Source organism: Aythya ferina, assembly GCF_964211825.1.
Source record: "Aythya ferina genome assembly, chromosome: 35".
In the NCBI taxonomy this organism is placed as follows: domain Eukaryota; kingdom Metazoa; phylum Chordata; class Aves; order Anseriformes; family Anatidae; genus Aythya; species Aythya ferina.
Window position 1 is genome coordinate 687,860 of NC_140332.1, and position 26,832 is coordinate 714,691.

At 58.9% G+C, this 26,832-nt stretch overlaps 3 protein-coding genes across 4 annotated transcripts; 2 read left to right on the plus strand and 1 right to left on the minus strand.

Annotated features, from left to right (window-relative positions):
• Nucleotides 1-141: 141 nt before the first annotated feature.
• On the plus strand, nt 142-9,379 carry CLASRP (CLK4 associating serine/arginine rich protein). 2 transcript variants are annotated; one of them, XM_084501956.1, is made up of 18 exons: nt 142-259; nt 1,873-1,952; nt 2,054-2,138; nt 2,217-2,362; nt 2,443-2,539; nt 2,640-2,718; nt 2,831-2,904; nt 3,187-3,228; nt 3,338-3,577; nt 3,825-4,076; nt 5,184-5,363; nt 7,090-7,129; nt 7,625-7,685; nt 7,836-7,894; nt 8,027-8,073; nt 8,175-8,257; nt 8,554-8,578; nt 8,669-9,379. In XM_084501956.1, the coding sequence occupies exons 1-18, from the start codon at nt 159-161 to the stop codon at nt 8,709-8,711; spliced, it is 1,734 nt and encodes a 577-aa protein (XP_084358082.1). In that variant the 5' UTR covers nt 142-158; the 3' UTR covers nt 8,712-9,379. The 2 variants fall into 2 exon arrangements, 1 of the variants encoding a protein (XP_084358082.1); XR_014686469.1 differs by lacking the exons at nt 8,554-8,578; nt 8,669-9,379 and having other exon boundaries at nt 7,090-7,133; nt 8,175-8,210.
• On the minus strand, nt 8,776-10,820 carry GEMIN7 (gem nuclear organelle associated protein 7). Its single transcript, XM_084501974.1, has 2 exons — nt 10,772-10,820; nt 8,776-9,879 (listed from the first exon to the last, which is right to left on the minus strand). Exon 2 carries the CDS (start codon nt 9,866-9,868, stop codon nt 9,308-9,310), a length of 561 nt encoding a protein of 186 aa, XP_084358100.1. The 5' UTR covers nt 9,869-9,879; nt 10,772-10,820; the 3' UTR covers nt 8,776-9,307.
• Nucleotides 10,821-11,135: 315 nt separating this feature from the next.
• On the plus strand, nt 11,136-26,295 carry PPP1R37 (protein phosphatase 1 regulatory subunit 37). The gene is made up of 13 exons (XM_084501948.1): nt 11,136-11,576; nt 14,606-14,703; nt 15,177-15,222; nt 16,033-16,133; nt 18,170-18,289; nt 20,397-20,547; nt 20,964-21,119; nt 22,555-22,667; nt 22,831-22,972; nt 23,089-23,255; nt 23,666-24,500; nt 24,889-24,976; nt 25,400-26,295. Exons 1-12 carry the CDS (start codon nt 11,360-11,362, stop codon nt 24,969-24,971), a joined length of 2,229 nt encoding a protein of 742 aa, XP_084358074.1. The 5' UTR covers nt 11,136-11,359; the 3' UTR covers nt 24,972-24,976; nt 25,400-26,295.
• Nucleotides 26,296-26,832: the final 537 nt, after the last annotated feature.

Genomic DNA, 26,832 nt, shown 5'->3' on the forward strand with positions numbered 1-26,832 from the left:
GGCTCTCCGCCACCCCATGGGGGGCGTTTGGCTTCATCCCAGCCCTAAATCGGGGTGTTTTATCCCCCGGGGGGGGGCTTTTTTATCCCGGGGGGGGCTTTATTTTTTCCGGGGGGGGGGTTTCGGGGTGCTGAGCCCCCCCCCCATGTCCCTATAGGATGCCGTGGCAGGGGGACACCAATAATATGATCGATCGCTTCGACGTGCGGGCGCACCTGGATTACATCCCCATGTACACCCCCCCGCTGCTCAGCCCCGTGTAAGGTCCCGGGGGGGGGTCCGGGGGGCTTCAGGGGGGGTCACGGGGCTGGGGTAGCCCCCAGTTTGCATACTGGGACCAGTTTGGGGGGCCCAGTGTTAATGGGGTGAGCTGGAGAGCGCGTAATGGGGAGGGTGGGGGGGGGGGGAGGGAACCGACAGTGGGTTTCTGGTGGGTGGGGGGGGAGGTGAGCCCTGGGGGGGGGGTGGGAAAGAAAAAGGTCGGAATTGGGAAAAAAGTAGGAAAAAATATAGGGAAAAAATGGGGAAAAAATAGGGAAAAAAAGGGAAAAAAATAGGAAAAAATGGGAAAAAAATGGGGAAAAAGTGGGAAAAAAGTAGGGAAAAAAATGGGGAAAAAATGGGAAAAAAGTAGGGGAAAAATGGGAAAAAAGTAGGGGAAAAAATGGGGAAAAAAGTAGGGGAAAAAATGGGAAAAAAGTAGGGGAAAAAATGGGGAAAAAAGTGGGAAAAAAGAAATGGGAAAAAATGGGGAAAAAAAGTGGGAAAAAAGTAGGGAAAAAAATGGGGAAAAAAGAAATGGGAAAAAATAGGGAAAAAATGGGGGAAAAAGTGGGAAAAAGTAGGGAAAAAAATGGGAAAAAAACGGGGAAAAAATGGGGAAAAAAGTGGGAAAAAAGTAGGGAAAAAAATGGGGAAAAAAATGAGAAAAAAGAAATGGGAAAAAAATAGGGAAAAAAGGGGAGGGAGGCGGTAAGGACCTGGGGGGGTTGAGGGGGTCCTGGTGAGGCACGCCACGATGCTTGGAGGGGGGACCCGTTTTTTAGGGTTTTTAAGTATTTTTTAAGGGTTTGTTGAGGGTTTTTGAGTTTTTTTAAAGTTTGGTGTTTTTTTTGAGGGATTTTAAGGTTTAATTTGAGGGGTTTTATGGGGTTTTAAGGTTTTTTAATTTTTTTTGAGGGTTTTTAAGGGTTTTTTGAGGGTTGTTATGGTTTTTTTGAGTGTTTTTAAGGTTTTTGAGGGTTTTTAAGCTTTTCTTTGAGAGCTTTTAAGGTTTTATTTTGAGGGCTTTTAAGGGATTTTAAGGTTTTTTAAGCTTTTTTTTTTGAGAGTTTTTAAGCTTTTCTTTGAGGGCTTTTAAGTTTGTTTTTGAGGGTTTTAAGGTTTATTTTTGAGGGCTTTTAAGGTTTTGTTTTGAGGGTTTTTAAAGGGTTTTAAGGATTTTAAACTTTTTTTTTGAGATGTTTTAAGTTTTTTTCTGAGAGGTTTTAAGCTTCTTTTTGCAGGCTTTTAAGGTTTTGTTTTGAGGGGTTTTAAGGGGTTTTAAGGTTTTTTAAGCTTTTTTTTTGATGGTTTTTAAGCTTTTCTTTGAGGGCTTTTAAGTTTGTTTTTGAGGGTTTTAAGGTTTATTTTTGAGGGCTTTTAAGGTTTTGTTTTGAGGGTTTTTAAGGGGCTTTAAGGTTTTTTTAAGATTTTTTTTATTTAAGGTTTTTTAAGATTTTTTTTGAGGGTTTAAAGTTTTGTTTTTGAGGGTTTAAAGTTTGTTTTTGAGGGTTTTTAAGTGTTTTTTGAGGGTTTTTAAGTGTTTTTTGAGGGTTTTCACGTTCTTTTTGAGGGAATCCCACCCCAACGCGTCCCCCCCCCATTTTTCAGCTCCCCCGAGCAGGAGTCGGACGAGAGGAAATGCAACTACGAGCGGTACCGGGGCCTGGTGCAGAACGACTTCGCGGGCAGTGAGTGACCCGGGAGGGGCCCCCAACCCGGGGGGGGGGCCGTGCAGGATGCGCCCCCCCCCCCCCAGCACGCCGCTGACCCCCCCCCGGTGCCGTTGCAGTCTCGGAGGAGCAGTGCCTCTACCAGATCTACATCGACGAGCTCTACGGGGGGCTGCAGAAACCCAACGAAGACGAGAAAAAGAAGTGAGGGGGGGGCAAAAAAAGGGATGGGGGGCGAGTTTTCTCCCTGGGGGGGCTGAGCTGAGCCCCCCCCCACCTCAGGCTGGCGGAGAAGAAGGCTTCCATCGGCTACACGTACGAGGACAGCACCGTGGCCGAGCTGGAGAACTCACTGGAGAAACGGGGCGAGGAGGAAGACTCCGAGGAAGACAGCAACACGGACGAGGACGAAGTCATCCCCGATATCGGTAACGCCGCCCCCGCGCCCCCCTGGTTCATTATTTTTTGGGGGGGGGGCACGCTCTGAGCCCCCCGTGCTCTGCCCCAGACGTGGAGGTGGACGTGGACGAGCTGAACCAGGAGCAAGTGGCCGACCTCAACAAGCAGGCGACCACCTACGGCATGGCCGACGGCGATTTCGTCAGGTAGGGGACCCCAAAAACGCCCCCCCCCAGCCCCCAAAATATCCCCCCCCCCCCCTTTCCACGGGCACCCCCTGCTGAGGGTCTCTGCTCCCCGGGGAAGGATGCTGAGGAAGGACAAGGAGGAAGCCGAAGCCATCAAAAACGCCAAGGCGCTGGAAGAGGAGAAGGCCATGTATTCGGTGAGGGGGGCGCGGGGGGGGGGCTCCGGCTGCTTTAGGGACCCCCAAAAATTCCCGGGGGAGCTCCCCACCGAGCCGTGGCCCCCCCCCGAGCTCCGTTTTTCCCCCCTAGGGCCGCCGCTCCCGCCGCCAGCGGAGGGAATTCCGGGAGAAACGCCTGAAAGGGCGCAAGATCAGCCCCCCGAGGTGAGCACCCACCACCCCCACGCCTCCCCCCGACCCCCCTGGCCCTTCCCCATCCCCTAAGAATTCCCCTAATTGACCTCATTCCCCTAATTGACCTCATTCCCCTAATTGACCTCATTCCCCTAATTTATCTCATTCTCCTAATTTACCTCATTCCCCTGATTTATCTCATTCCCCTGATTTACCTCATTCCCCTAATTTATCTCATTCCCCTAATTTACCCCATTCCCCTAATTTACCTAATTCCCTTTTTTTTTTTTTTTTTTGGCCTTTTCCCTGCAGCTACGCCCGCAGAGACAGCCCCACCTACGACCCTTACAAACGGTGAGACCGAGCTGGCGACTTCCCGCGAATTTTGAGTTCGGAAGGGGGCGTTTTGGGCAATTTCCACCGCTTTTTTTTTGGTTTTTTTTTTCCGTTTTTTTTTTTTCAGCTCCCCTTCGGAATCCACCTCGGAATCCCGCTCCCGATCCCGCTCTCCTTCCCCGGGCCACGAGGAGAAGATCACTTTCATCACCAGCTTCGGAGGCAGCGACGAGGAGGCTGCGGCCGCTCAAGCCGCCGCCGCCGCCACCGGGAAAAGCTCCAACGCCTCCGCCGCCGCCCCGGGCAAGCAGCGCTGCCCCCCGGGGCAACCGGGCAGCGCCGCGGCAGGTCATAGCGCCTCGGCCCGGTCGGTAACCCCCCCCCTTTTGCCCCTTTTTGCCCCCTTTTTGGGTGGAATCGCTGCGGGATTGGGGGGTTTGAGGCTCGGCGCCACGCCTCGCGGCCTCCCCGGGGGGTGAGGGGAACGTGGGTGGCTCGGATTTGGGTTGAAATGAAAGGGTTTTGGCGCTCTTCAAGAGCCCGGGGGAGGGAGCCGGGGTTGCGACGCCCCCACCCCGTCCACGAACGGCTCGCCCCGTGTCCCCCCCTTCCAGGCGCCGCTCTTCGTCCTCCTCCTCCTCGCCCTCCTCCTCCTCGTCCTCCAGCTCCCGCTCCAGCTCCCGCTCGCACCGCGGCGCCCACCACCGCTCGGGGGGCCGCTACCGCCGCTCCCGCAGCCGCCGTTACTCCCGGTCCCGCTCCCGCAGCCGCCGTTATTCGGGGGGGGGCTCCCGGGACAGTCGCCGCCGTTCCCGGTCCTATTCCCCCGACCGGGGCTACCGCTACGGCTCCCGACGCCGCTCCAGGTGGGTCCCCGGGATATGGATATGGACACCCCCCCCCCGTGGCGGCCTCTCCAGCGCAGCTTAGGCTCGTCCCTGGGGTCCCCAAATTGTCCCCAGAATCCCGGGTTGGTCATTGGGATCCCCAAATTGGCCCCAGGAGCCCGGGTTTGTCCCCAGGGTCCCCAAATTGTCCCCAGAAGCTTGGGTTTGTCCCCAGGTTTTCCCAGGTTTGTCCCCGGGATCTCCATTTTGTCCCCAGGAGCCCCAAATTGTCACCAGGAGCCCGGGATTGTCCCTGGGGTCCCCAATTTGTCACCAGGAGCTTGGGTTTGTCCCCAGGATCCCCAGTTTGTCACTGGGATCCCCAGTTTGTCACCAGGAGCTCAGGTTTGTCCCCAGGATCCCCAGTTTGCCACCAGGATCCCCAGTGTGTCACTGGGCTCCCAGGTTTGTCCCCAGGATCCCAGGTTTGTCATTGGGATCCCCAAATTGGGGACCCTGGGGACAAACCCAGGCTTCTGGTAACAATGTGACCCTGGGATCCACAATTTGTCCCCAGGATCCCAGGTTGGTTGTTGGGATCCCTAATTTGTCCCCAGGAGCTCAGGTTTGTCCCCAGGGTCCCCAAATTGTCCCCAGGAGCCCAGGTTTATCATTGGGATCCCCAAATTGTTACCAGGAGCCTGGGTTTGTCCCCGGGGTCCCCAGTGTGTCCCTGGGATGCCCAGTTTGTCCCCAGGATCCCAGGTTGGTCATTGGGATCCCTAATTTGTCCCCAGGAGCTCAAATTTGTCCCCAGGCTCCCCAGTTTGTCCCCGGGATCCCACGTTTACCCTTGGAATCCTCAGTTTGTTACCGGGAGCCTGGGTTTGTCCCCGTTGTCCCCAATCAGTCCCCAGGACTATGGGTTTGTCCCCGAGCCCCCCATCAGTGCCCCCACACCCCAACAAACCCCCCAAACCCTCACCAAAACCCCAACCCCCCCCTCCCACCCTGCGCCTCTCCCCCCCTCCCCACCCTCCCCACCCTCCCCACCCTCCTCCCTTCTCCCCCCACCCCGGCACCCCCTCAGCTTTCGGGGGGGGCCCCTTTTCACCCCGTAACCCCCCCCTTTTCACCCCAAACCAGGAGCCGATCCCGCTCGGGGGAGCGCTGCCGGAGGGGAGCCCGCTCGAGTCGCCGCTGGAGCAGCAGCAGCCGCAGCCCCAGCGCCTCGCCCAGCCCCAGCGCCTCCCGCTCGGCCTCGCCGCCCCGCGACAAGCCCCCGCGCCCCGCAGCCTCGCCGGCCGTGGGGGAGAAACTGAAAAAGTGAGCCCCCCCCCCAACTCCTTTTTCCTCTAATTTTTACCCATTTTCGTTTATTTGCTGCTTTTCCCCGTGCCGGGCTCCTCCCGCGCTCACCCGCCCTCTTTTATCCAAAATTTACATCAATTTTTATTCATTTTCTTCCCTCCTCTGTGCTGGGTTCCACCTGCACTCACTCTCTATCTTTTATCCTAAATTTATATAAATTTTCATTTATTTTCTTCCTTTCCCCATGCCAGGCTCCGCCTGCACCCACCCGCCCTCTTCTAGCCAAAATTTACATCAATTTTTATTTATTTTCTTCCCTTCCCCATGCCAGGATCCACCTGTGCTCGCCCTCCCTCCTTTATTAAAATTTTTTACTGATTTTTCATTTATTTTCTTTCCTGTTATTTAAAATTTGTATTTACTTTCATTTCTTTCTTCCCCGTGCCGGGCTCCGCCTGCACCCACCCGCCCTCTTTTATCCAAAATTTACATCAATTTTTATTCATTTTCTTCCTTCCTCTGTGCTGGCCTGCACTCACCCTCTATCTTTTATCCTAAATTTATATAAATTTTCATTTATTTTCTTCCTTTCCACATGCCAGGCTCCGCCTGCACCCACCCGCCCTCTTCTAGCCAAAATTTACATCAATTTTTATTTATTTTCTTCCCTTCCCCATGCCAGGCTCCGCCTGTGCTGCCCTCCCTCCTTTATTTAAAATTTTTACTGATTTTTCATTTATTTTCTTTCCTGCTTTTCAAAATTTGTATTTACTTCCATTTCTTTTATTTTTCCCCCGTGCCGGGCTCCTCCGGCGCCCACCCGCCCTCTTTTATCCAAAATTTACATCAATTTTTATTCATTTTCTTCCTTCCTCTGTGCTGGCCTGCACTCACCCTCCATCTTTTAGCCTAAATTTATATAAATTTTCATTTATTTTCTTCCTTTCCCCGTGCCGGGCTCCTCCCGCACCCACCTGCCCTCTTCTAGCCAAAATTTACATCAATTTTTATTTATTTTCTTCCTTTTCCCATGCCAGGCTCCGCCTGTGCTCGCCCTCCCTCCTTTATTTAAAATTTTTACTGATTTTTCATTAATTTTCTTTCCTGCTATTTAAAATTTGTATTTACTTCCATTTCTTTCGTTCTTCCCCCTGCTGGCCTCGCCTGTGCCCACCCTTCCTCTTTTATTCAAAATTTTTATTTATTTTCATTTATTTTCTTCTCCCCACCAGGCTCCACCTGCACTCACCCTCCCTCTTTTATCCCAAATTTTTATTTATTTCCATTTATTTTCTTCCCTCCCCCACATCAGGCTCCGCCTCCACTCTCCTCCCTCCTTTATTTCAAATTTTCCTTTATTTTCCTTTATTTTCCTTTATTTTCATTTATTTTTCCCCTCCCCTGTGGCTGGCTTCACCCGTGTCCAGCCTCAATCTTTTATTTAAAATTTTGATTTCTTTTTGATTTATTTTCTTCCCTTCCCCCTGCCAGACTCCACCTGTGTGCCCCCCACCCCCCATATTTCAAATTTTCTTCTATTTTCATTTATTTTTTCCCTCCCCTGCTATTTAAAATTCATATTTCTTTCTTTTCCACCTCCCTCCTTGATCCCAAACCTTGATCTACTTCACTTTATTTCCTCCCCGGTGCCAGCCTCCGCCCGCGCTCCCCCCGTGTTTGTTTTTTTTTTTGACTTTTTTGACTTTTTCCTTAATTTTCTTCATTTTTCCCCCCCCCGCAGGGCTGACGCTGCTGCTGGTAAAGAGACAGGAGCTGCCAAAGTCAGTAAGAATTTAACCTCCCCTCCTTTATCCGCACCAAGCCGAGCAGACTTTAAGGGCTGGAGGAGGTGCGGGGCCGGCGCCCGGCCCCCCCCGCGCCCCTCCGTGGGGGGGGGAGGGTGGTGGGGACCCCCCCGGGTTGTCCCCAGGGTCCCTGTGGGGCTCGGGGCCGTGCCCGGTGGTCCCTAAAAGGTGTTTTGGGGGGGGGGCATTTGGCGGTGTCACCCTGTGGGGGTGGTCCCTGAGGGGTGGGGGCTGCGGTTTGGCCCTGCTCGGCCCCCCCCCCGGGGGGAAAAATTGGGGTGGGGGGGCTTGGGGAGGGGGTGAGGGGGGGGGTAAATGTCCCCGGGGGTGTTGGTGGCTCGGTAGGGGGCACAGATGGGGAGCTGGGGGGCTCGGGGTTGGGTTTGGGGGGGGATTGGGGGGGTCGGGGGGGGGCTGTCTGTGTCCCCGTGCCCCCCCCCCGGCTCACACGCGGCCCCGCTTTGCTTGCAGCCCAAGCTGACGCCGCAGGAGAAGCTGAAGCTGCGCATGCAGAAGGCTCTGAACCGGCAGTGTAGGCACTAAAACCCCCCCTCACAGCCCCCCCACACCCCAAAATTGCCCTTTTCCACCCCCCCAGCCCCAAAACCGACCCGATTCCCCCCCCCAGAGCTCTCCTCCCCCCCCCCATTTCTGAGCTCCCCGCTCTCTTCCCCCCCCGCAGTTAAAGCCGACAAAAAGGCAGCGCAGGAGAAAATGCTGCAGCAGGAGCACGAGAGACAGGTGGGGGGGGCACGGGGGGGGCAAAAAGGGGCTGGGGGGGGCATAAAGGGGCTGGGGGGGGGCACGGTTTGTCCTGGGGGGGCCCTTTTGGGGCAGGGCCCGGCTCAGGGCGCGCTCGTTTCTCTCTTTCAGGAGCGGGAGGACGAGCTGCGGGCCATGGCGCGGAAGATCCGCATGAAGTAAAGCCCCCCCCTTTCTCCTTCCTCCCGGGGGGGGGGCAAAGTTGGGTATAAATTGCCCAAATTCCTCGTTTTTTAACTTATTTTGCCCCCCCCTTCAGGGAGCGAGAGCGGCGCGAGAAGGAGCGGGAGGAGTGGGAGCGGCAGTACAGCCGGCAGAGCCGGTCCCCGTCCCCTCGTTACAGTGAGTGCCCCGAATTTTTTGGTGGGGGGGCCCCAAATTTTTTTGGGGGGGCCCCAGAATTATGGGGAGGGACCCCAAAAATTGTTTTGAGGCCGTAAAATTTAAAAACGGGGCGAGGGGAGGGCAGGGGGGTGCGGGGAAGGCAGCGCCCTCCTGCTGCAGCTCCTGGGGGGGGGGAATAAAGGGTGTGGGGGGGGGAAATGGGGAGCAGAGGCTGATTTTGGGGGAAAAAAGGGTGGAAATGGGTCTGTGGGGGGGTCTTGGTGCTGTCTCATCGCCCCCTTTCTGCCTTGCAGGCCGGGAGTACAGCTCCTCCAGGAGGTAGGTCCCACACGTGTGGGGCTGGGGGGGTCCTGGGGGGGTCCCGGGGGGGCCGAGCCCCTTCTCAACCCCTTTCCCCCCCCCCCGCAGGCGCTCCCGGTCCCGCTCCCGGAGCCCCCACTACCGCCACTGAGGGGCTGCAGGGAGAGTTTGGTGTTAATAAAGGAAAAAATGTTTAAAAAAAAAACAATAAAAAGTGCCCCCGGGGTCCTGTTTATTTTTTTTAGGGGGGGGGTTGGTTATTTTCGGGCTTATTCTGGGGAGGATTCTCTTATTTTTGGGGAGGCTCCGCTGCTGTTTTCAGTCCGGGAAGGGAGCAGAAAATTTTGGGGAGGATTCCCCTGTTTTGGGGAGGTTCTGCTGCCGTGTTCAGTCCTCGTTTTGGGCTGGATTCCCTTATTTTGGGGAGCCTCTGCTGCAATTTTGAGTCCTTTCGTTTTGGGGAGGATTCCCTCATTCTGGAGAGGCTCTGCTGCTGGTTTCAGTCCATGAGAGGAGCCCAAAATTTTGGGGAAGGTTTCTCATTTCAAAAAAGGTCTCCTGCCGTTTTCAGTCCTCTTATTTTGGGGAGAATTCTTTTATTCTGGCGAGGCTCTGCTGCCATTTTCAGTTCGGGAAAAGAGCTTGAAATTTTGGGGAGGATTCTCTTGTTTTGGGAAAGGCCTGCTGCTGTTCTTAGTTCTCTTATTTTGGGGAGAATCCCTTTATTTTATTTTGGGGAGAATCCCTTTATTCCAGGGCAGCCCCGCTGTCGTTTTCACTCTTACTTTGGGGCAGATTCTCTTGTTCTGGGGCTCCCCCACTGCCGTTTTCACTCCCGTTTTGGGGCGTATTCCCTCGTTCCAGGTTCTCTCCGCCGCTATTTTCGCTCCTCTCATTTTGGGGCAAATCCCCTCGTTCCGGGGGGGCCGGGAGGGGCATCTCGAAGGCGTAGGCGATGATATCCGAGCAGCGCAGCAGCGCAGCCGCCTGCAGCCCCAGGGGGGTGCGCAGGGCGTCCACCTGGAAGGCGAGGGGGGGGGCGTCGGCGGCCGCCACCACGGCCCCCACCCGGCCCCCCTCGTGCAGGGTGAAGCTGACCGGGAGCCCCCGCATGGCCCCCAGGCTCCGCAGGTACCGGAGCCTCAGGGCCGCCCGTGCCACCTGGGGGGGGGACGAGGTTTTTGGGTGCCCCCCCCCGGCTGTTCCGGTCCCCAAAAGTGCCTGGAAGCGGGGGGAGGAGGGGCTGAAGCCCCGGCTGGAGCCTTCGGGGCCACGGGGGAGGCGCAGGACGCTCACCGGCACCGCCATGGGGGTGGGGGCTGCAAGGGGGGGGGAAAAAGGGTCGTTAGGAGAAGGTAATTAACCCCCCCTCGGGGTAATTAATGTTAGGGAACTGCCCCCCCCCGCGGCCTATAGGGAGCCCTGCTCATCATGTCCCGTTAGCCCCTGCCTATAGGGACCCCAAAAGCCCTTGGAGGTCCCAAAATTCTTCAGGGACCCCCCCCAGCCCCACCCCCAAGACCTGTGCCCACCCCAAAGACTTATGACCCCCCCTCCCCCCAAAAAAATACCCCCCTCCTGAAGTCTCTGCCCCCTCTATCACCCCCCTCAAGCCCTCCCCCCTCTCTATAACCCCCCCGTGCCCCTCTCCAGCCCCCCCAAAGACCTGCAACCCCCCCACCTTGACCTCTAAACCCCCCCAAACCCCTCCTGAAGCCTCTTCCCCCCCTCTAGACCCCCCACTACCCCCATGCCCCTTTCCAGATCTCCATGGCCCCCCCAAAACCCCTCCTGAAGCCCCTGCCCCCCCGGTTACCCCCCCATGTCCCTCTCCAGACCCCCCAGCCCCCTGTGACCCCCCCAACCCCCTCCCAAAGCCCCCCCATCCCCCCCCCCACGACCTCAGCCCCCTCAGTGCCCCCCCCAGACCCTTCCTGAAGCCCCTTCCCCTCCCGTAGCCCCCCCAGAAACCACCCCGTGCCCCCCCCACCCCCTCCATCACCCCCCCCCTCAGGCCCCCCCCGAGGCCTTTCCCTCCCCCCCCCGAGCCTCCCCCTGCCCTCAGCCCCCCCCACCCCCCCTCCCATGACCCCTGCTCCCCCCAAATCCCCCTCGAGGCCTCTGAGCCCCCCCATTCCGCCCCCAAATCCCCTAAAAATCCCAAAAATGTCCCCAAAAGCCCCCAGCCCCCGCCGTTGCCCCCCCTCGTACCCCTCACGACCCCCCCCTCACGCTCCCAGGGTCTCCGCGCATGCGCGGCGCTTCCCGCCCGGAAGTGCGTCACCCTCCTCCCTCTCTCCGCCGCAGATTCGCCAAACGGCTCCGCGCCCCCCCCCCCCCCCCCCACCGCCCCCTCCCGGTTCCCGCCTCCTCCCCCCTTTCCCATCCCCTCCCCCCCTCCCCGGTGCCCGCCGCCCCCCCCTCCATTTTTTCCCTCCCCCCCCCACACCGGTGACGAAAGTGCTGCTGGTTCCCCCCCTCCACTACAGCCGCCGATTCGCCTCCGCAGATTCGCCGCGCCGCTGCCCCCGCAGAAAAACAAATAAATTAAAAAAAAATAAAAACACCACAAAACGAGCCGAGAGCTCGACGCCTTCCTCCTTTGGTGGTAAAAAGAAACAAAAAATTATTATTATTTTTTTTTTTTATCCTGACGGCCTGGGGCTCCGTGACGAAAGTGCGGCGCTGAGGCCGCGGTGGCGGCGGCTCCGCTCCCGGTGCGCGGCGGCGGCTCCGGCCCGGCCCGGCCCGGCCCGGCCATGCCCCGCTGAGAGGCCCAGGCCCAGCCCCGGCCCCGCCATGGACGAGGCCCCGGTGCCGCCGCCGCCGCCGCTTCTCGCCCTTCCTCCTCCTCCTCCTCCTCCTCCTCCTCCTCCCGGCCCCGTTCCCGGTGAAGCGGGCCCCGAAGCGGCCCCCGAGGACGTGAGGCTGAGGCACGGGGCGAAGCGGGTGACGTTCCCGTCAGACGAGGACATCGTGTCCGGGGCTGTGGAGCCCAAGGATCCGTGGAGACACGGTAACGGGAACCGGGGGGGGGGGGGAACGGGAACGGGGACGGGAACCGGAGGGGAACGGGGCTGGGGGTGAGGGGGGGGGGCACCGGGGGTCGAGTAACGGGGACCGGAGGAGAAATGGCCCTGGGGGTGAGGGGGGGGGACCGGGAATCGGTACCGGGGGTGAGAGGGTGAGGCAGGAACCGGAGGGGAACCGGCCCCGGGGCTGAGCAACGGGGACCGGGAACCGGAGGGGGAACGGGGCTGGGGTTGAGCGGGGGGGACCGGGAACCAGCCCCGGGGGTTGGGTTGTGGGGAGCGGGAACCGGAGGGGAACCGGCCCCGGGAGTGAGTGGGGGGGGACCGGGAACCGGAGGGGAGATGGCACCGGGGGTTAAGCAACGGGGACCGGGAACCGGAGGAGAAACAGCCCCGGGGGGGGCCAAAGAGTTGGGATCAGGCCCCGGGGGGGGGAACGGCCCCGGTTCTCCCACCGCCCCCCGGCTCTACGGGCACAGAACCCGGGACCGGGACCGGGCCGAGGCTCCCGGGAGGGGGCGACCCCAATGGGCACCGACCGGGGGGTGAACGGTTGGGGGAGGACCTGGGGGGGTCGTGGGGGGGGGAAACCCCGACCCTAAACGGGGCAGAGGCTGCGGGGGGACCAAAGGGGTCTCCTGGGAAGCTGGGGGGGGGGGGGGGGTGACAGGACAGGGGGTGACGGCTTCAACCCCAACGGGGGCAGGTTTCTGTTGGGGGGACCCCAAAATCCCCGCTGGGTTCCAGGAGGAGGAAAGGGAGGCGTCCCCATCTCATCCCAGCGCTTAAATCGCACGGTTTCGGGGCAAAAGCTTCTCCCCCGAGGCCGAATTGGGGCTGGAAAGGGCGATTTGGGGATTTGCAGGAGGCAGCCGAGGGCGCTGGCAGCTTTTTCTGACTTTTTACAGTTTTTTCTTCCTCTTCGTAAAAGAAACGTGAAGCGTTACCACCCAGAAACGCGCGGTTCTGCCCCAAATCTTTCCATGGGGCTGTCAAATTTCTGGGATTTGGGGTTTTTGAGCGTCGCCTCCTCCATCCTCTTTCTGCCCTGCTTTTTATTTTTCCCCCCAACTTTTCCCTCCAGCTCCCTCCTGCCGGGGTGGCCGCGAGCTCCCCGCTGCTTTTTAACGTTTCTCTCCTCATTTTCACCCCCATCCCAGCACCGGGACTGGTGATTTTTGGAGGATTCCAGCCTTTTCGAAGCCCGGCGTGGCGCTCAGCCCTCGCTGCCTCCTTTTTCCACCACCTTTTTACCTCCCCTCCTTTCATTCTTTATCCCCCAGGCTCTCCTTTCAGCGCCGGGTTCGGTTCCACCTCGGAGGATGCGAGGCCGAAGGCAGCCTCCTCCTCCTCCTCCTCCTCCCCAGGAGCACCCGGTCACGCCGCGAGCCTGGCAGCTAACGAGGGCGTTAATGAGTAACTGTTAACGAGGAACGCCTCGTTGGCTTTGCCTCCATGGCTTTGGCTCGCTGCGATTTGGGATCTGGGATCCGGGATCCTCGTGGCTGGGGAACGCCCTCGTGGCTCTTCCGCCCCTAATCAGCTCCTCGGTTAACGAAGAGATTAATTAGGGAGCTGCTCTGCCCGGCCAGATTAGCAGAGGTGCAGAACGGGGTCGGCGTAGCCAGAAGAAATCCCCCCCCCATTAACCAGGAGCATTTGGGGGGGGGGGGCTGTTTCCTGAGCTCCCCCCTCTCCTTTTTTCCTTTTATTTGATATTTTTTGGGGTGCAGGGGGAGCAAAAAGGCCGAGGGGCTGCTGGTGCCGAGCGTTTTATAAATCCCCGTCGTGTTACAGCAACGTCACCGCACAAAACCCCGGGGAAAAACACGCGGGGGGGGCTCAGGATTCCCCCCCTTGGGGTGTGCCAGGAGAAATAAATAATTTTGGGGACAAGGCGGCATCAGAACCAACCCCAAACTGCAGCTCGGGGCGCTCAAAGCAGCGCCAGGGGGGAATCCGATGGTGTTTTTGGGGGGTTTTGGGTGCCTTTTTGGGGGTTTTGGGTACGATTTTGGGGGGTTGGGGTGCGTTTTTGGGGGGTTTTAGGTGCATTTTGGGGGTTTTGGGTGCGTTTTGGGAGGTTTTGCATGTGATTTTGGGGGTTTTGGGTGCATTTTGGGGGTTTTGGGTGCGTTTTAGGGGGTTTTGGGTGCGTTTTGGGGGGTTTTCTGTGCATTTTGGGAGGTTTTCTGTGCGTTTTGGGGGGTTTTGTGCACCCCCAGTGCTCACAGAAGCCAGGAGGAAGGCTCTGGGGGAGCGGGGCCGTGGCTGGGAGCTGCTGCTCCCCTCGCCACCGCGATTATTTCCCTCCCTGCAGCTCAGGTTCCCAGCTCAGGTTGCAACGAGGCCAAGGAAATCGCCCCCAAACCCCCCCGTAACCCCCCCGCAGGGCCGGTGTCGCGTGTGCTCTGCCCGCTGAAGCACCCCAGCTCGGTTTTCAGCCCCCAGGGGTTAAAAACCAGCCGAGGTTTTGGGGCAAGAAAGCTGTTTTTAGGTCCTGCGTGGCTGAGAGGCGCCGTGGGGGTGCGCACAGTTTACTGTTGGTGTTTGCTGCCCGAAAACCTCGCTGCCGTGGCTTGGGAAGGGGAAAAAGGGGTCAGGAAAAGGGGATAAAAACCCTAGAAAGAGCCAAAACGGAGCCAGAAGCTGCTGAGAGCTGGGCTTGCGCAGCCTGCAGCTGAGCAGGCTCGGGGCAGAGGGTTTTAGGGTGAAAAAGGAGAGGTTTGGGTTGGGTGGAAGGCAGAAATCGGATGCGTTGAGCACGGTGAGGCCTGGACGGGGCCGCCTGGAGAAGCTTTGGGTTCCCCTCGCTGGCGTTGGGTCGGATCCCCCGTGATGGGGAAACTGAGTCACAGAGCCTCGGGGGTTGGCAGACCTCTGGTGAACATTTTTGGGGTGAAAATCCAGCGTGAGCGAACCCAAAAACGAGGAATCCGAGGGGCTGGGGGGCGAGCGAGGGGGGCTGCCCGCCGCCCCGTGCCCTCACGGGGATCCTTTTCTTCTTTTCCAGCCCAAAACGTGACGGTGGACGAGATCGTGAGCGCCTACAAGCAAGCCTGCCAGAAGCTCAACTGCAAGCAGATCCCCAAGCTGCTGAAGCAGATCCAGGTGGGGCACCCCAAAGCCCTTCCCCTCGCCCAGGATTTTATGGGATCGGCTCCAACCCTCCTGCTCCAACCCCACAAAAGGCTCCTGGCCGGCTGCAGAGCGCCACCGGCGAGGGAGCCTAATTAGCAGCAGCTTTCTGCTTAATTTGCTGCTGACGCCGAGCCTGGGAGCTGAAGGAGGGAAGGAGGAGCCCCGACGGGCTCCTTGTCCCAGCGGTTTGGCCCTGGGATGTTTTTTTAATGAGAAAACGTGCCCGTGCCTGCAGGGAGAGCGGGGCTGAGCCGAGCTTTGCCCCGGGCACGTAGCGTGGATCTGAGGCCCGCTTCAAACCTCAGTCCTCAGGCACAAAGTGTAAAGATTTAGCTCTTTTTGGCGTCAAAATTTACCCGATTTTCTGCGTTATCTCCTCATTCCGGTGCTGGAATCCCCCTCCCTTCCTCCCGCGTGCCAAACTCCTGCTCTGTCTTTTACAGGAATTCAAAGATCTGGCCCCCAGGATAGACTGCCTGGACCTGAAAGGTAACCCCTGCCACCAGGGGAACGAATCCTGCTGCCTTTTGGGCAATATCCGTGGGGTTTTGGGGCCAGCTGGAGCCAGGCTCTGCTCCCTAGGGGACAAACACTCGTTTGGGATCCCTTTTTGAGCCTCCTGCTGCCCCCATTTCCCCCCTGCTCCTTCCACACCAAGCACCCTCAGCCTCTGCTGCTCGCCTCTGCGCAGGGGGGAAAGGGTTTGGGGTAAAGCAATGTCCTCCAGGGCCGGGTGTCACCAGCTGAAGGAAGCCAGCCACGATTTTCCAGAGCATCTGCTGAGAAATAAGCAGAGAAATAAGCAAATAAAAAGCCCCAGGTCTTGGAAAAACGGTCTGGAGGCAGCTCGTCCCTTTACTTCCCTAAAATGAACCCCACAAACCCAACTCTTCCCCTTTCAGCCTTGGCTGCGTGGTGTTTTTGTGTGGCAAAAGGGATCGGGGCGCAGTGGGAGAGGGGCTGATGGTGGTGAGGGGCCGGCTCGTTTGGAAAACAGCCGCAGGAATCCCGGTTTGGGTGAAAAAACAGCATTCTGGTGGCTCACGGCTGGCCAGGATGAGGGTCTTGGGGGCTCCCGTGCTGGTTTTTGGGTGGATTTCCACCTTGTTTGGTGCTGGAGCCTGCCCTGGGATGGGAAGTGAAGACAAATTCATTCCCACATCTGGCATCGGGCTCTGAATTTCCCCCCAGCTGGGTTTTTGGGGGGGCTCTGGGCCACAGGGAGGAGAAATTCGCCTTGGTGTGCGCCCCGACAGCTCCGAACCCCTTTTTTTTGTTTTTTTTTTTTCCCTGCCCCAGGGGAGAAGCTGGATTACAAGGCCTGCGAGGCCCTGGAGGAAATTTTCAAGCGGGTCCAGTTCAAAATCGTCGACTTGGAGCAAACGAGCCTGGATGAAGACGTAAGTCTCCTCGGTCCCAATTCAGTTCCACAAAAACTTTTTGGGGTTTTTGGCACTTTCAGGGCTCTGATCTTTGTGGGGTGCCCCGTGCCTTTCCCCCTCATATCCACAACCTCGTTTGGTTCTGTGGGTGCTGCTCCAAACCCAACCGTTTGTGTGCTCTGGGTGTAAAACCCAAGGAAATGGTTAAAAAGCCTTTTTTTTGGGCTGTCAGAGCTGCTCCAGCGCTGTGCTCATCAAACAGAGCGGAGCAGAACCCACCACAGTGCCCGGTTTGTCCCCAGCTGCCTGCCCCCTGCCTGCCCCTCTCCTCTCAGACCCCTGGCTCCCCGTGCCCTCTTATTTTTTTCCCCAAAATCAAAGTTTCATCCCTTTTTTACCCTAAATCAAACTTTGGTTTCTCCATCCCATCCCCCTGCCAGCTCTGCAGCATCCCCTCTCTTCGTGTCCTCCCCGTGCCATCCATCCCCATCCCACCCCTGCCTCTGGAGCTGCGCTGCCGTGGCCCCTTGCTGCTTTTTTTTCCCCCTTTTTCCCCTTTTTTCCCCTTTTTCCCTCTTTTTTTTCCCCCTGCTCTTCAGCAAGGCCCCGTGGTATCCAACCAGGAGAGGTTAAGGGGGGAATTCGTGGCTGTGGCTGCACTCAGCATCGTTTTCCCCCTGACCCCATCATGTCCCAGCATTTGGGTCCCCCGTGAGGTGCCCAGTGGGGCAGGAGGAGGCCGTTTTTGGGGACAGATGGAGCTGTTTTGGGGGACAGACGGCGCTGTGCCTCCTGTCCAGCCTCATTACGTGGGACTGGGATCCCACAGAGTGCCCCAAGCTCATCCCGTGCCTCTAGGAGAGCACCAGGTGGGGTTTTGCACCTTCCCTTCCAGCAGCACCCACGGGTGCCCGCGCGGGGCCGGATTTCGGCCCCTCTCCCTCCCCAAAACCCTCCCTTTTATCCACCGAAGCGAGCCCCAACCCTCCCCGGCTCCTCCTTGCCGCGTGCTCCTCCGAACCCCGCTGCAGGAAAGATGAATTCCACCTCAGCTATGGTGTGGGAGGGAGGTTTGGGAGCCCAGCCCTCAGCAGGAGCTCGTTCAGGGCCAGAACCACGCTCGTCCCCGTACCAAAAGGGCTGATTCACGCCGCCTCAGCCGGCCCCTGACTCACCCGGCGGCCAGCAAGCCTGCCCAAATTCCCCTCGTGGCTTCCTGCGGCGCCGCGTTCCCCCAGGAGCTGTTCTCTGCTCCTCGTGCTGCCCTTTTCCAGTCCTCCAGGTCCCTCCGCGTGCTTTCGTTCCTGGAAACCTCGCAGCAAACGCTTCGTGGCTCAGCCCCGGTGCACGTTTCGGCTCGTCTGGCCCCGAAGAGGCTCGTTATGTAATTAAGCAAATTGGTCCCCTGCTGCTGCAGGCAGCTCCGGGGGCGCTGCACAGGCACAGGTCCTGCTCTGCCCGGCCCTTTCACTCCCAGCCCTGGTTTTTGTACATTTTTTTTTTTACTGGGATTGCTCAGAAACAGGACGGCTCAAACCGAGCTGCTTGTGCCCCAGCGCAGCAAAACCACCTTGACCCCTTCTCCTCCGGACTTCTTTTACCCCTTTTCCTCCAAACCTTTTCCTCCAAGCCTCCTTTCCCCCTTTTCCAAGCCTCCTTTCCCCCTTTTCCAAGCCTCCTTTCCCCCTTTTCCAAGCCTCCTTTCCCCCTTTTCCAAGCCTCCTTTTCCCCTTCTCCAAACCAACAGGAGCGATTGTGCCCTACAAAACCCCACGGCCCCTTGCTCCAAGGTGCTTCCACCACCGTTTCTGCCCGAAGGCAGCTTTGCCATCCCTGCCGCTTTCCAGCAGCACCAGCGTTTGCAAAATAGGAGGAAAAAAGAGAAAAATTAGGACAAAAACCAGGGTGCAGCACTGGGTGTTGCAAGCAGGGCCACAGCGACGCTCTTCACACCCCTCCTGCCTGAGAGGAGGAGGCCTGGCCACGAATTGTTATTTTTTTTTGACCTTTTATCCCCTTTTAACGCCTCTTTTCTCCATGCCTTCGTTCCGCAGGGCGCCTCGGCGCTGTTCGACATGATCGAGTACTACGAGTCGGCCACGCACCTCAACATCTCCTTCAACAAGCACATCGGCACGCGGGGCTGGCAGGCGGCTGCACACATGATGAGGAAGGTTCGTGCTCACTCCCTGCCCCTGTGGGCACAGGTTTTAAACACAAAAAGCCCCCCCAGGGGCTGCCCACGGAGCTTTACCCCTGGTTAGGGGCTGGCTCCAAGCAAAGTGTCCGTGGCTGGAGCATGCAGGTGGGCATTTCGCCCTCTAGGAAGAGCTGAGCTTCGTCAAATCCAAAAGTTTCCTCGTCAGATCCAAAAGTTCTCCATGAAGTTCACAAGTTTCCTCATCAAAGTCAGAAATTTCTCATCGAATCCAAAAAAGTCCTCTTCAAATCCAGAAGTCGTCCCTGTCAAATTCACAAGTTGCCTCATCAAATTCAGAAATTCCTCATCAGATCCAAAAGTCCCTTGTCAAATCCAAGTTTCCCCATCAAATCCAAGTTTCCCCATCAAATCCAAGTTTCCCCATCAAATCCAGAATTCCCTCATCAAATCCAAAAGTTCCCCGTCAAATTCACAAGTTTCCTCATCAAATTCAGGAATTTCTCATCAAATCCAAAAAAGTCTTCCCATCAAATCCAAAAGTTCCTTGTCAAATCCAAGTTTCCCCATCAAATCCAGAATTCCCTCATCAAATCCAAAAGTTTCCATGTCAGATCCAAAAGTTCCCTGTCAAATTCACAATTTTCCTCATCAAATTCAGGAATTCCTCATCAAATCCAAAAATTTCCTTTTCAAATCCAAAAGTCTTCCCCATCAAATCCAAAAGTCCTGTGTCAAATCCAAGTTTCCCCATCAAATCCAGAATTCCCTCATCAAATCCAAAAGTTTCCTCGTCAGATCCAAAAGTTCTCCATGAAATTCACAAGTTTCCTCATCAAATTCAGAAGTTTCTCATCAAATCCCAAAATTTCCTCTTCAAATCTAAAAGTCTTCCCATCAAATCCAAAAGTCCTGTGTCAAATCCAAGTTTCCTCACCAAATTCAGAAATTCCTCATCGAATCCAAAAGTTCCTCGTAGAGAAAACAGCCGTGGCCTCCCCAAAATATTGGCTTGTTTTTGTAAACCCAAGCAAAACCCGAGTTTGTCCTTGGATGCAGGGGAGCCCCCTGCCCCCCTGCAGCACTCTGAAGCTGGGTCTGAAATTCAGCACGCGGAATTCTTCATCACCACACGTGATGCCCTCCAAACAGAGGCCCTGCCCTGTCTGCACTCACTTCCAGCCACCAAAGGTGGAACTTCTCCAGTTTTCCTCTTCTCCCACCTTCCAGTTTCCCTCTTGCAGACCCGCTTTCCATCTCCAAGCACACAGAGCTCATCAAATCCCCAAGTTTGGGCGTTCTCGTGGCCTCCCCAGGTACACAGCGTCCATCAGCCACGTGCCTGCTCCGAGCTGCCCCCGGGCAGAGCCAGGAGCTCTTTTTCACCCCCCAAAATCTTCGTTATCATCGGTCGTTTCGATCCCGGGGAGCTTCTGGCCTTTTGCTTGGTGCCAGCAGGGTGAGGAAGCGTGGCCTCTGCAGGAACAGTCCTGGCACGACCTTCCCCGGGTTCAAAACACGGCACGGGGCTGTCCCCTTTGAATTAGGGCACCGATTTCTGAGCGTTTTGGTGCGTTTTGAGCATTTTTGGTGCCAAGGAGCAAGACCTCAGAAGCGCAGAGCCCCGCAGAGCAGCGCGGGCTGTGGTTCGCTGCGTGCTCATGGGGTCAGCCTCTGGATCTGCCCCTGGATCCGGGCTTAGGGCCTCTGGGGGAGTTTAGGAAGGGGATAAAGCTCCTAATGGGAAGGGGAGGTTGGTGGAAGAACCCCCCCAGCTCCTCTCCTGCTGCTTTTGTGCTCTGCCCCTCGCCATAAAGCGGCTGGTGGAGCTCCAGAGGGGCTGGGCTCAGCCCCTGGGGCAGCTCGTGGCCACGTGGAGGGGCGTGCAGAGGCAAAAAGCCCTAAAAGCCCTAAAAGTGACAGGTACAGAGCCAAAAATGATCAATAAAGGGGCTGCCGGGGTGGCTGTGCTGGAATCAGGTCCAGCTGCAGGTCCTGTGCCTGGCGGGATCCCTCTCAGCACCGTGCCAGCTTCTCGGGGTGCTCCCTCCTGGCTCCTCGCCCCTTATTTACACCCCCTGGGGTGCCCCAAAAAACGTGATTTTGGGGTTTTTTCCCCGCAGACCAACTGCCTGCAGTACCTGGACGCCCGCAACACGCCCCTGCTGGACCACTCGGCCCCCTTCGTGGCCCGTGCCCTGCGCATCAGCAGCAGCCTGGTGGTGCTGCACCTGGAGAACGCCAGCCTCTCGGGGCGCCCCCTCATGCTGCTGGGTGAGTGGTGACTGGTGACCCCCCCCAAAAACCCGGGGACCCCGCTAGGGGGTGCGGGGAGGAGGGCGGAGGCCGGTGCCCGGTCGTTAAGCTAATGAATTAGGAGTCAGTCACCCGGCTTAAGCTGACGGAGGCGTTGTGATGGCAGGGCAACGTTTCTGGGCTTTAATTGCTCGTTAGGGCAGCCCAACTGGGAAAACGACCGCGGGCACACGTGCTGCTGGCGCTGACCCCCCCCGGAAAGCCACCAAACTGTGCCAAGGGGGAGAATTCTTAAAGGTTTTTCGCCCTCGCTCAGCTGCACGGGGTCCGAGTGCCTCTCGCCTCTTGTCTGCGGTGGTTTTTGGGGGGGATAAAATGAATTTGAGGGCTTTTTACCTGCTAAATGTGAGCCCCCCGCTGTTGTCTGCCATCAGCCACGGCGCTGAAGATGAACATGAACCTGCGCGAGCTGTACCTGGCTGACAACAAGCTGAACGGGCTGCAGGACTCGGCGCAGCTCGGCAACCTCCTGAAGTTCAACTGCTACATCCAGATCCTCGACCTGAGGAACAACCACATCCTCGACTCAGGTCAGGCTCCCTCTGCCCCTGCGGAGCCGCTCGGGCCATTCGGCCGCGTGCAAGGAGGAAGAAAAACTCCCAGGTTGTGGCTTGGGGGAGAAAAGAGAAGCGAATTGCCCTTCCCTGCCCAATTTCTCACCAGGCTGCGGCCCTTTGGGCGCTTTGTGGCAGCTTTTTGGGGTGAACCGAAGCGAAAAGAGACGCCGAGGTGGCGTCCCTCGTGCCAAGGGTCCTGACCCTGCTGCCTGCCCTGAGCCGCAGCCGCACGGGAGAGATCTGTCTGCACCACCACGCTCTGCATTTCCCCAATTCCCCCTGATCTCACCCCAAATTTAATCCTGCGTGCTGCCAACCCCCCCCACACAGGCAGAGCCACAACAAACGCAGCTTAAACCTTCGGGAAGGGTCAAAACCTGGCGGCACGTGAGGCTCCTTGAGCCTCCGGCCGGTTTTCCTCCAGCTCCGAGCTGGTTTTTCTCCTCTCCATCCCACTCACCGTGGCCGAGCGGGGAGGCCAGCTCTGATATCAAAACAGAAATTACGAAACGCCCCCACCCCGGGCTCCGACAGCAGCTAATTCTAGGTGTGGGCACCTCCCGGCGGCGCGATTGCCGCTCCGGGCGCCGCGCGTGGCCCTCGTGGGCATGGAAGCAGCCCCAGCGTGCCTGGCTCGGCCGCGGCCGGTGCTGGGGTGGACGCCCGTGCTTCCGGACGGGTCCCACCCTAAGGTGCAAATATTAATTTGCCACCTCGCAGGTCAGCTGGCACGGCCCGTGCGTCTCTGGGCACTGAATAATCGCGAGCGGCGCTGGGCTCGACGTGTCCGGCGTCACCCGCGAGGTGTTGCTGCGGGCTCCTGCCGCCCTGTTTGCCCGGGGATTCGACGTGCTTATCAAAATAAATATGTTTACAGCGATGGGAAGCGGCCCCGGCCCTCGGCCCGGGGAGAAGCAGGCCAGCCAGCCTTACTCATCGTCCCGTGGGCTGCCTCTTCCTGCGCTTCTCCCGTCCCCGTGCGGGCGCGGGGGCAAATCCCAGCCCCCTGCTCAGGCCCCATGCCCTCCAAGCTCCGTTCTGTGCGTTTTTTCCCCCATTTCAGAGGCTGGCACTGATTTAATGTGTACACTGAGAGGTTAATGCCTGCCTGTGTGTTTGCTGTGCAGCAGCTGCGGGTTTCACCCAGCCTGAGGCTCAGTGGGGTTCGGAAGCGCTTCCTTCCCAAAACGTGGGGCACAAATCCCCCCCCGTGCCCACGTCCCGCTCTGCAGAGGGGCTGATTTCAGCCCCGTTCTCCCCCCTGAGGGTCTTCCAGCCCCGTGGGGCAAAGAGCAAAGCCAGAAAAGCTGCGATAAAACCCGCTGGTGTCGGGGCGGTGCAACTGGGGGGCCGGACCACCTTGGAAAACCCCAAATCCTGACCCCCCCCCCCGCTGTCGTTCCTCCAGGCTTGGCATACATCTGCGAGGGGCTGAAGGAGCAGCGCAAAGGGCTGGTCACCCTGGTGCTGTGGAACAACCAGCTGACTCACTCGGGCATGGCGTACCTGGGGATGACGCTGGTGAGTGCGGCTTCCTCGCCCTCACCCCCCTCCTCTGCCCCCTTTTTCTCCGTCCCACCGCCTCGCCGTGCCTCCCCCCCGTCCCTTTTCCCCCCCTCCACGCCCTTCAGCTCCTCGCCGGGCTTCGGGACGGAGCCCAAAATTGAAATTTCCCCCCCCACAGCCTCACGCCCAGAGCCTGGAGACCCTGAACCTGGGCCACAACCCCATCGGCAACGAGGGCGTCCGCAACCTGAAGAACGGCCTCATCGGGAACCGCTCCGTGCTGCGCCTCGGCTTGGCCTCCACCAAGCTGACCTGCGAAGGTGAGCCTTCCTTCCAGGAGATCGCCTCGGTTTTGCCCCAAAAACGCCCTTTTTTGGGGTCTGGCAGAGCCACCTTTGCCGCCGGGGTGTCCCCTCACCCGTGTCCCCCCCCCCAGGTGCCGTGGCGGTGGCGGAATTCATCGCGGAGAGCCCGCGGCTGCTGCGCCTCGACCTGCGGGAGAACGAGATCAAAACGGGGGGGCTGATGGCGCTGTCCCTGGCCCTCAAGGTCAACCACTCCCTGCTGCGCCTCGACCTGGACCGCGAGCCCAAGAAGGAGTCCGTAAGTCCCCAACCCTCGGCCTCCGAGACGGGAACGGCGATGGCTCCGAGGAGAAACCCCCCCAGGAGCTCAATTTTGGGGCAATTTGGGGGTTTTGTGGGGAAAGGCTGGTCCTGGCCAGCAGGAGAGGAGGGAAAAAGCACATTTAAGGTGTCGGTGTCTCCTCTTGCTTGGAGAACTTTGTGGGCTTGGTGTTTTAAGCCCAAGGCTCTGGCTTTAAGGCTGCCCACTGCTGCTTGCGCTGTTTCTTGCTCTTTCCACAGCTCCTTGTCACTCCGGGTGGCCGGATTGCTTGCTCCCAGCCTGGGACACGAGCGGTGGGGCTGGGTGTCCCCGGGCTGCCGCTGGAGGAACGCTTCCAGCTCCCGTTTCTCCCACCACCGACCCTTCCTCTCCTCTCCCTGCCGCAGGTGAAAAGTTTCATCGAGACGCAGAAGGCTCTGCTGGCCGAGATCCAGAACGGCTGCAAGCGCAACTTCATCCTGGCCAAAGAGAAGGAGGAGAAGGAGCAGAAGCTGCAGCAGTCGGCCTCCATGCCCGAGATCACCGTCACGGAGGCCCTGGAGGAAGGCCCCGGGGAGGACGACAGCGCGGCCTCCACCCCGGAGGAGGGCGAGGAGGCCGGGGAGGGCCCCGTGTCCTCGGAGAACGGCGCCGCCGAGCCGGCGGAGGACGGCGCCGGCGCCACGGACTCCGACTCGGACACGGATGAGGAGGAGGACGCGGGGTTGGCGACGAAGGACTTGAGCCGAGCGCGGGGACAAAATGATTCCGGTGGCACCGCCGCCGCGGCGTCCCCGGAGCAGGCGAGGGCCGGGCGCGATGCCGAGGCACCGCAGCACGCCGCGGGGAGCCCCTCCGCGTCCCCCCAGGGGAACGAGCGGAGGATTTCGGTCTCCAGCCCCGGGCGAGGCCATAAAATCTTTGTGGTGACGCGCGTGGAGAGCCTGCCGGAGCGAGCAGCCGCCACCGCGTGCCCACGGGAGGCCGGGGACGGCCCTGCCGCGAAACCCCCCGAGCCCCCGGCCCCGACGCCGGCCTCCGGGTCCCCGAAACGGGCCAACGGGGCGGCTCCGGGCTCCACCGGCGGCGTGGACGCGGCGCCGAGCCCCGAGGAGCTCGGCAGCCCCCTGCCCTGCGAGGGCCAGGCCCTCCCCAACGGGCTGAAGACGGATTTTGCGCGAGCGCTGCCCGACGCCTCTCCGGAGGGCGATGGGAAAGCGGGGAGCTGCGCGGCCGAGCACGGTAAGACCCCCGCGCCCCCGGCCCTGCACCCTAAACGCCCCCCGGGGGGGGGTCCAGAGCCCTTTTCCCCACCCCAGGGTCCTTCAAATCGCCCGCTGTGAGCCGCAGAGGGGTTTTTTCCATGGGAATTTGGAGCCTGCTGCGCCGCTGCCCTTCAGTGCTTTGAAATTCCTTTGAAATCCGTTTAATTAGGCGCGTGGAGAGGCCGAAATTAAGGATAGCTGCAGGGAGGCTCCGAGCTCAGAGCCTCCCGGGCGCGTTCGGCAGCGCGCAGCCGTCCCTTGATGTGGTTCACGGGGAGGGGACGGGGACGGGGATGGGGACGGGGACAGGGAGGGGGGCAGCTCCTCGCTGGGCGCCCCCCGGACCCGCGGCCGTTTGCTTCCAGAGCTGAACTGCTCCAAGAACGAGAAGGAACTGGAGGAGCTGCTCCTAGAGGCCAGCCAGGACACCGGGCAGGAGCCGCTGTGACGCAGGTGAGGGGGGGTCAGGGGGGGCAGGATCCGGCCCCGATGGGAATGGGGGCGCGAGATGGGGGTCCCTAAGGAGCTGGGGGGTCCCAAAAAAGGAGCTGGGGGTCCCAAACAAGCTGGGGGTTCCTAATGAGCTGGGGGTCCCAAATGAGTTGGGGGGTCCTAAACGAGCTGGGGGGGTCCCAAGCAAGCTGGGGAGTCCCCAAACGAGCTGGGGGGTCCTAAACGAGCTGGGGGGGTCCCAAACAAGCTGGGGGGTCCCAAACGAGCTGGGGTTTCCTAATGAGCTGGGGGTTCCAAAGGAGCTGGGGGTCCCAAACAAGCTGGGGGGTTCCTGACGAGCTTGGGGGGTCCCGAATGAGCTGGGGGGGTCCCGAACAAGCTGGGAGGGTCCCAAAGCGCCGCTCCCCCCCCCCTCTCTTTCAGACCCCGTATCCGGGAGGCTGCGGCCGGCGCCCGCGTGGCTTCGTTCTCTTCCCGCTCCGCACGATCCCGAACCTCGGGCTCCAGGACGAGGGGCGCTTCCCCCCCGTGCCCCCCCCCCAGCTGCCGCTTCCCCCCCCTCCCGGCCGCTCTCCCCGCTCCTTCCCCGGGGCAGAGCCCGCAGCGGGGCCGGGGGGGGGGCACCGGCCACACACTACAGGGCCATCGCCCACGGAGGAGCCTGTGCCACCCGACGAGCTGCCCAGGACAGGCTGCCTCCGCAGCCACAATGGTTATTTATTTTAAAAATTCCTCTTTTTTGGTTGTTTTTTTTTTTTTTTTTCCGGTTTTGTTTCGTTTTTGGTATCTATTTATCGTGAGCTGCAAAGAACCGGGTGGGGATGTAGAGGACGGTGTAGAATTTAATTCCTCCTAGGCTAACCTTGCAACCTCTCTGAGCTGCTCCTGGCCTGCAAAAAAAAAAAAAAAAACACAAAAAAACTGCTGGAAAATGAGAAAAAAAAAGAAAAAACACACAAAAATAGGGCACCGCTCGTGGCCGTGGGGAGAGGAGCGGGGTCGCCGCGTCCCTGCCCCTGCCCTCCTCGCGCCGGGAGCGGCGCTGGCTTTTCTCAGGGGCCGGCGGGGGGGGGGAGAACGCGCGCGGGGCTTGGATAATTATAATTATTATTATTATTTTTTTTTCTGAAAAGTGCAATAAATCTATCAGGGAGCCGAGGGCGCGGGCCGGGGCGGGCGTCGCGCGCCCGGGCTGGCGGGGAGCTGCGCGGTAACACTAAGGCCGGGGGCCGGCGGGCGCTTGGCTCGCGTTGGTCGTTTCTTTCCGTCGTGTATTTTTGTTAACACTGTTTTCTATTAAACGAGAACCGCATTCGTCACCCCCGCCTCCTGCCTGCCGCCTCCGGATCGGGGCCAAATCCGCCCGTTTTGGGGGTTTTGGGGGGAGAAATGGGGTGAGGAGGGAGAGGAATGTGCCCAAACCCTGGGGCTTTGCCCTCGTCGCCTTCCCGTGTGCCAGGGGCGAGCGAAGTGGCTTGGCACCGCTTTGGGCTGATTTCCCAAGGAATTGGGACTGGTGTTGATATCAGCAGCTCAGCATCGCTTTGGGCTGATTTCCCAGGGAATTGGGACTGGCACTACCATCAGCAGCTCGGCACCACATTGGGCTGACTTCCCAGGGAACTGGGACCAGTGCCGATACCAGCAGCTCAGCACCGCTTTGGGCTGATTTCCCAAGGAATTGGGACCAGCACCAACATCAGCAGCTCGGCACCACTTTGGGCTGATTTCCCAGGGAATTGGGACCAGCACCAACATCAGCGGCTTGGCACCGCTTTAGGCTGAGTTTTTGGACCCCCAAAAAAATGATTTTAGGTGGAGACACAGAGGATGGGTTCACAGCTTTATTAGGGCAT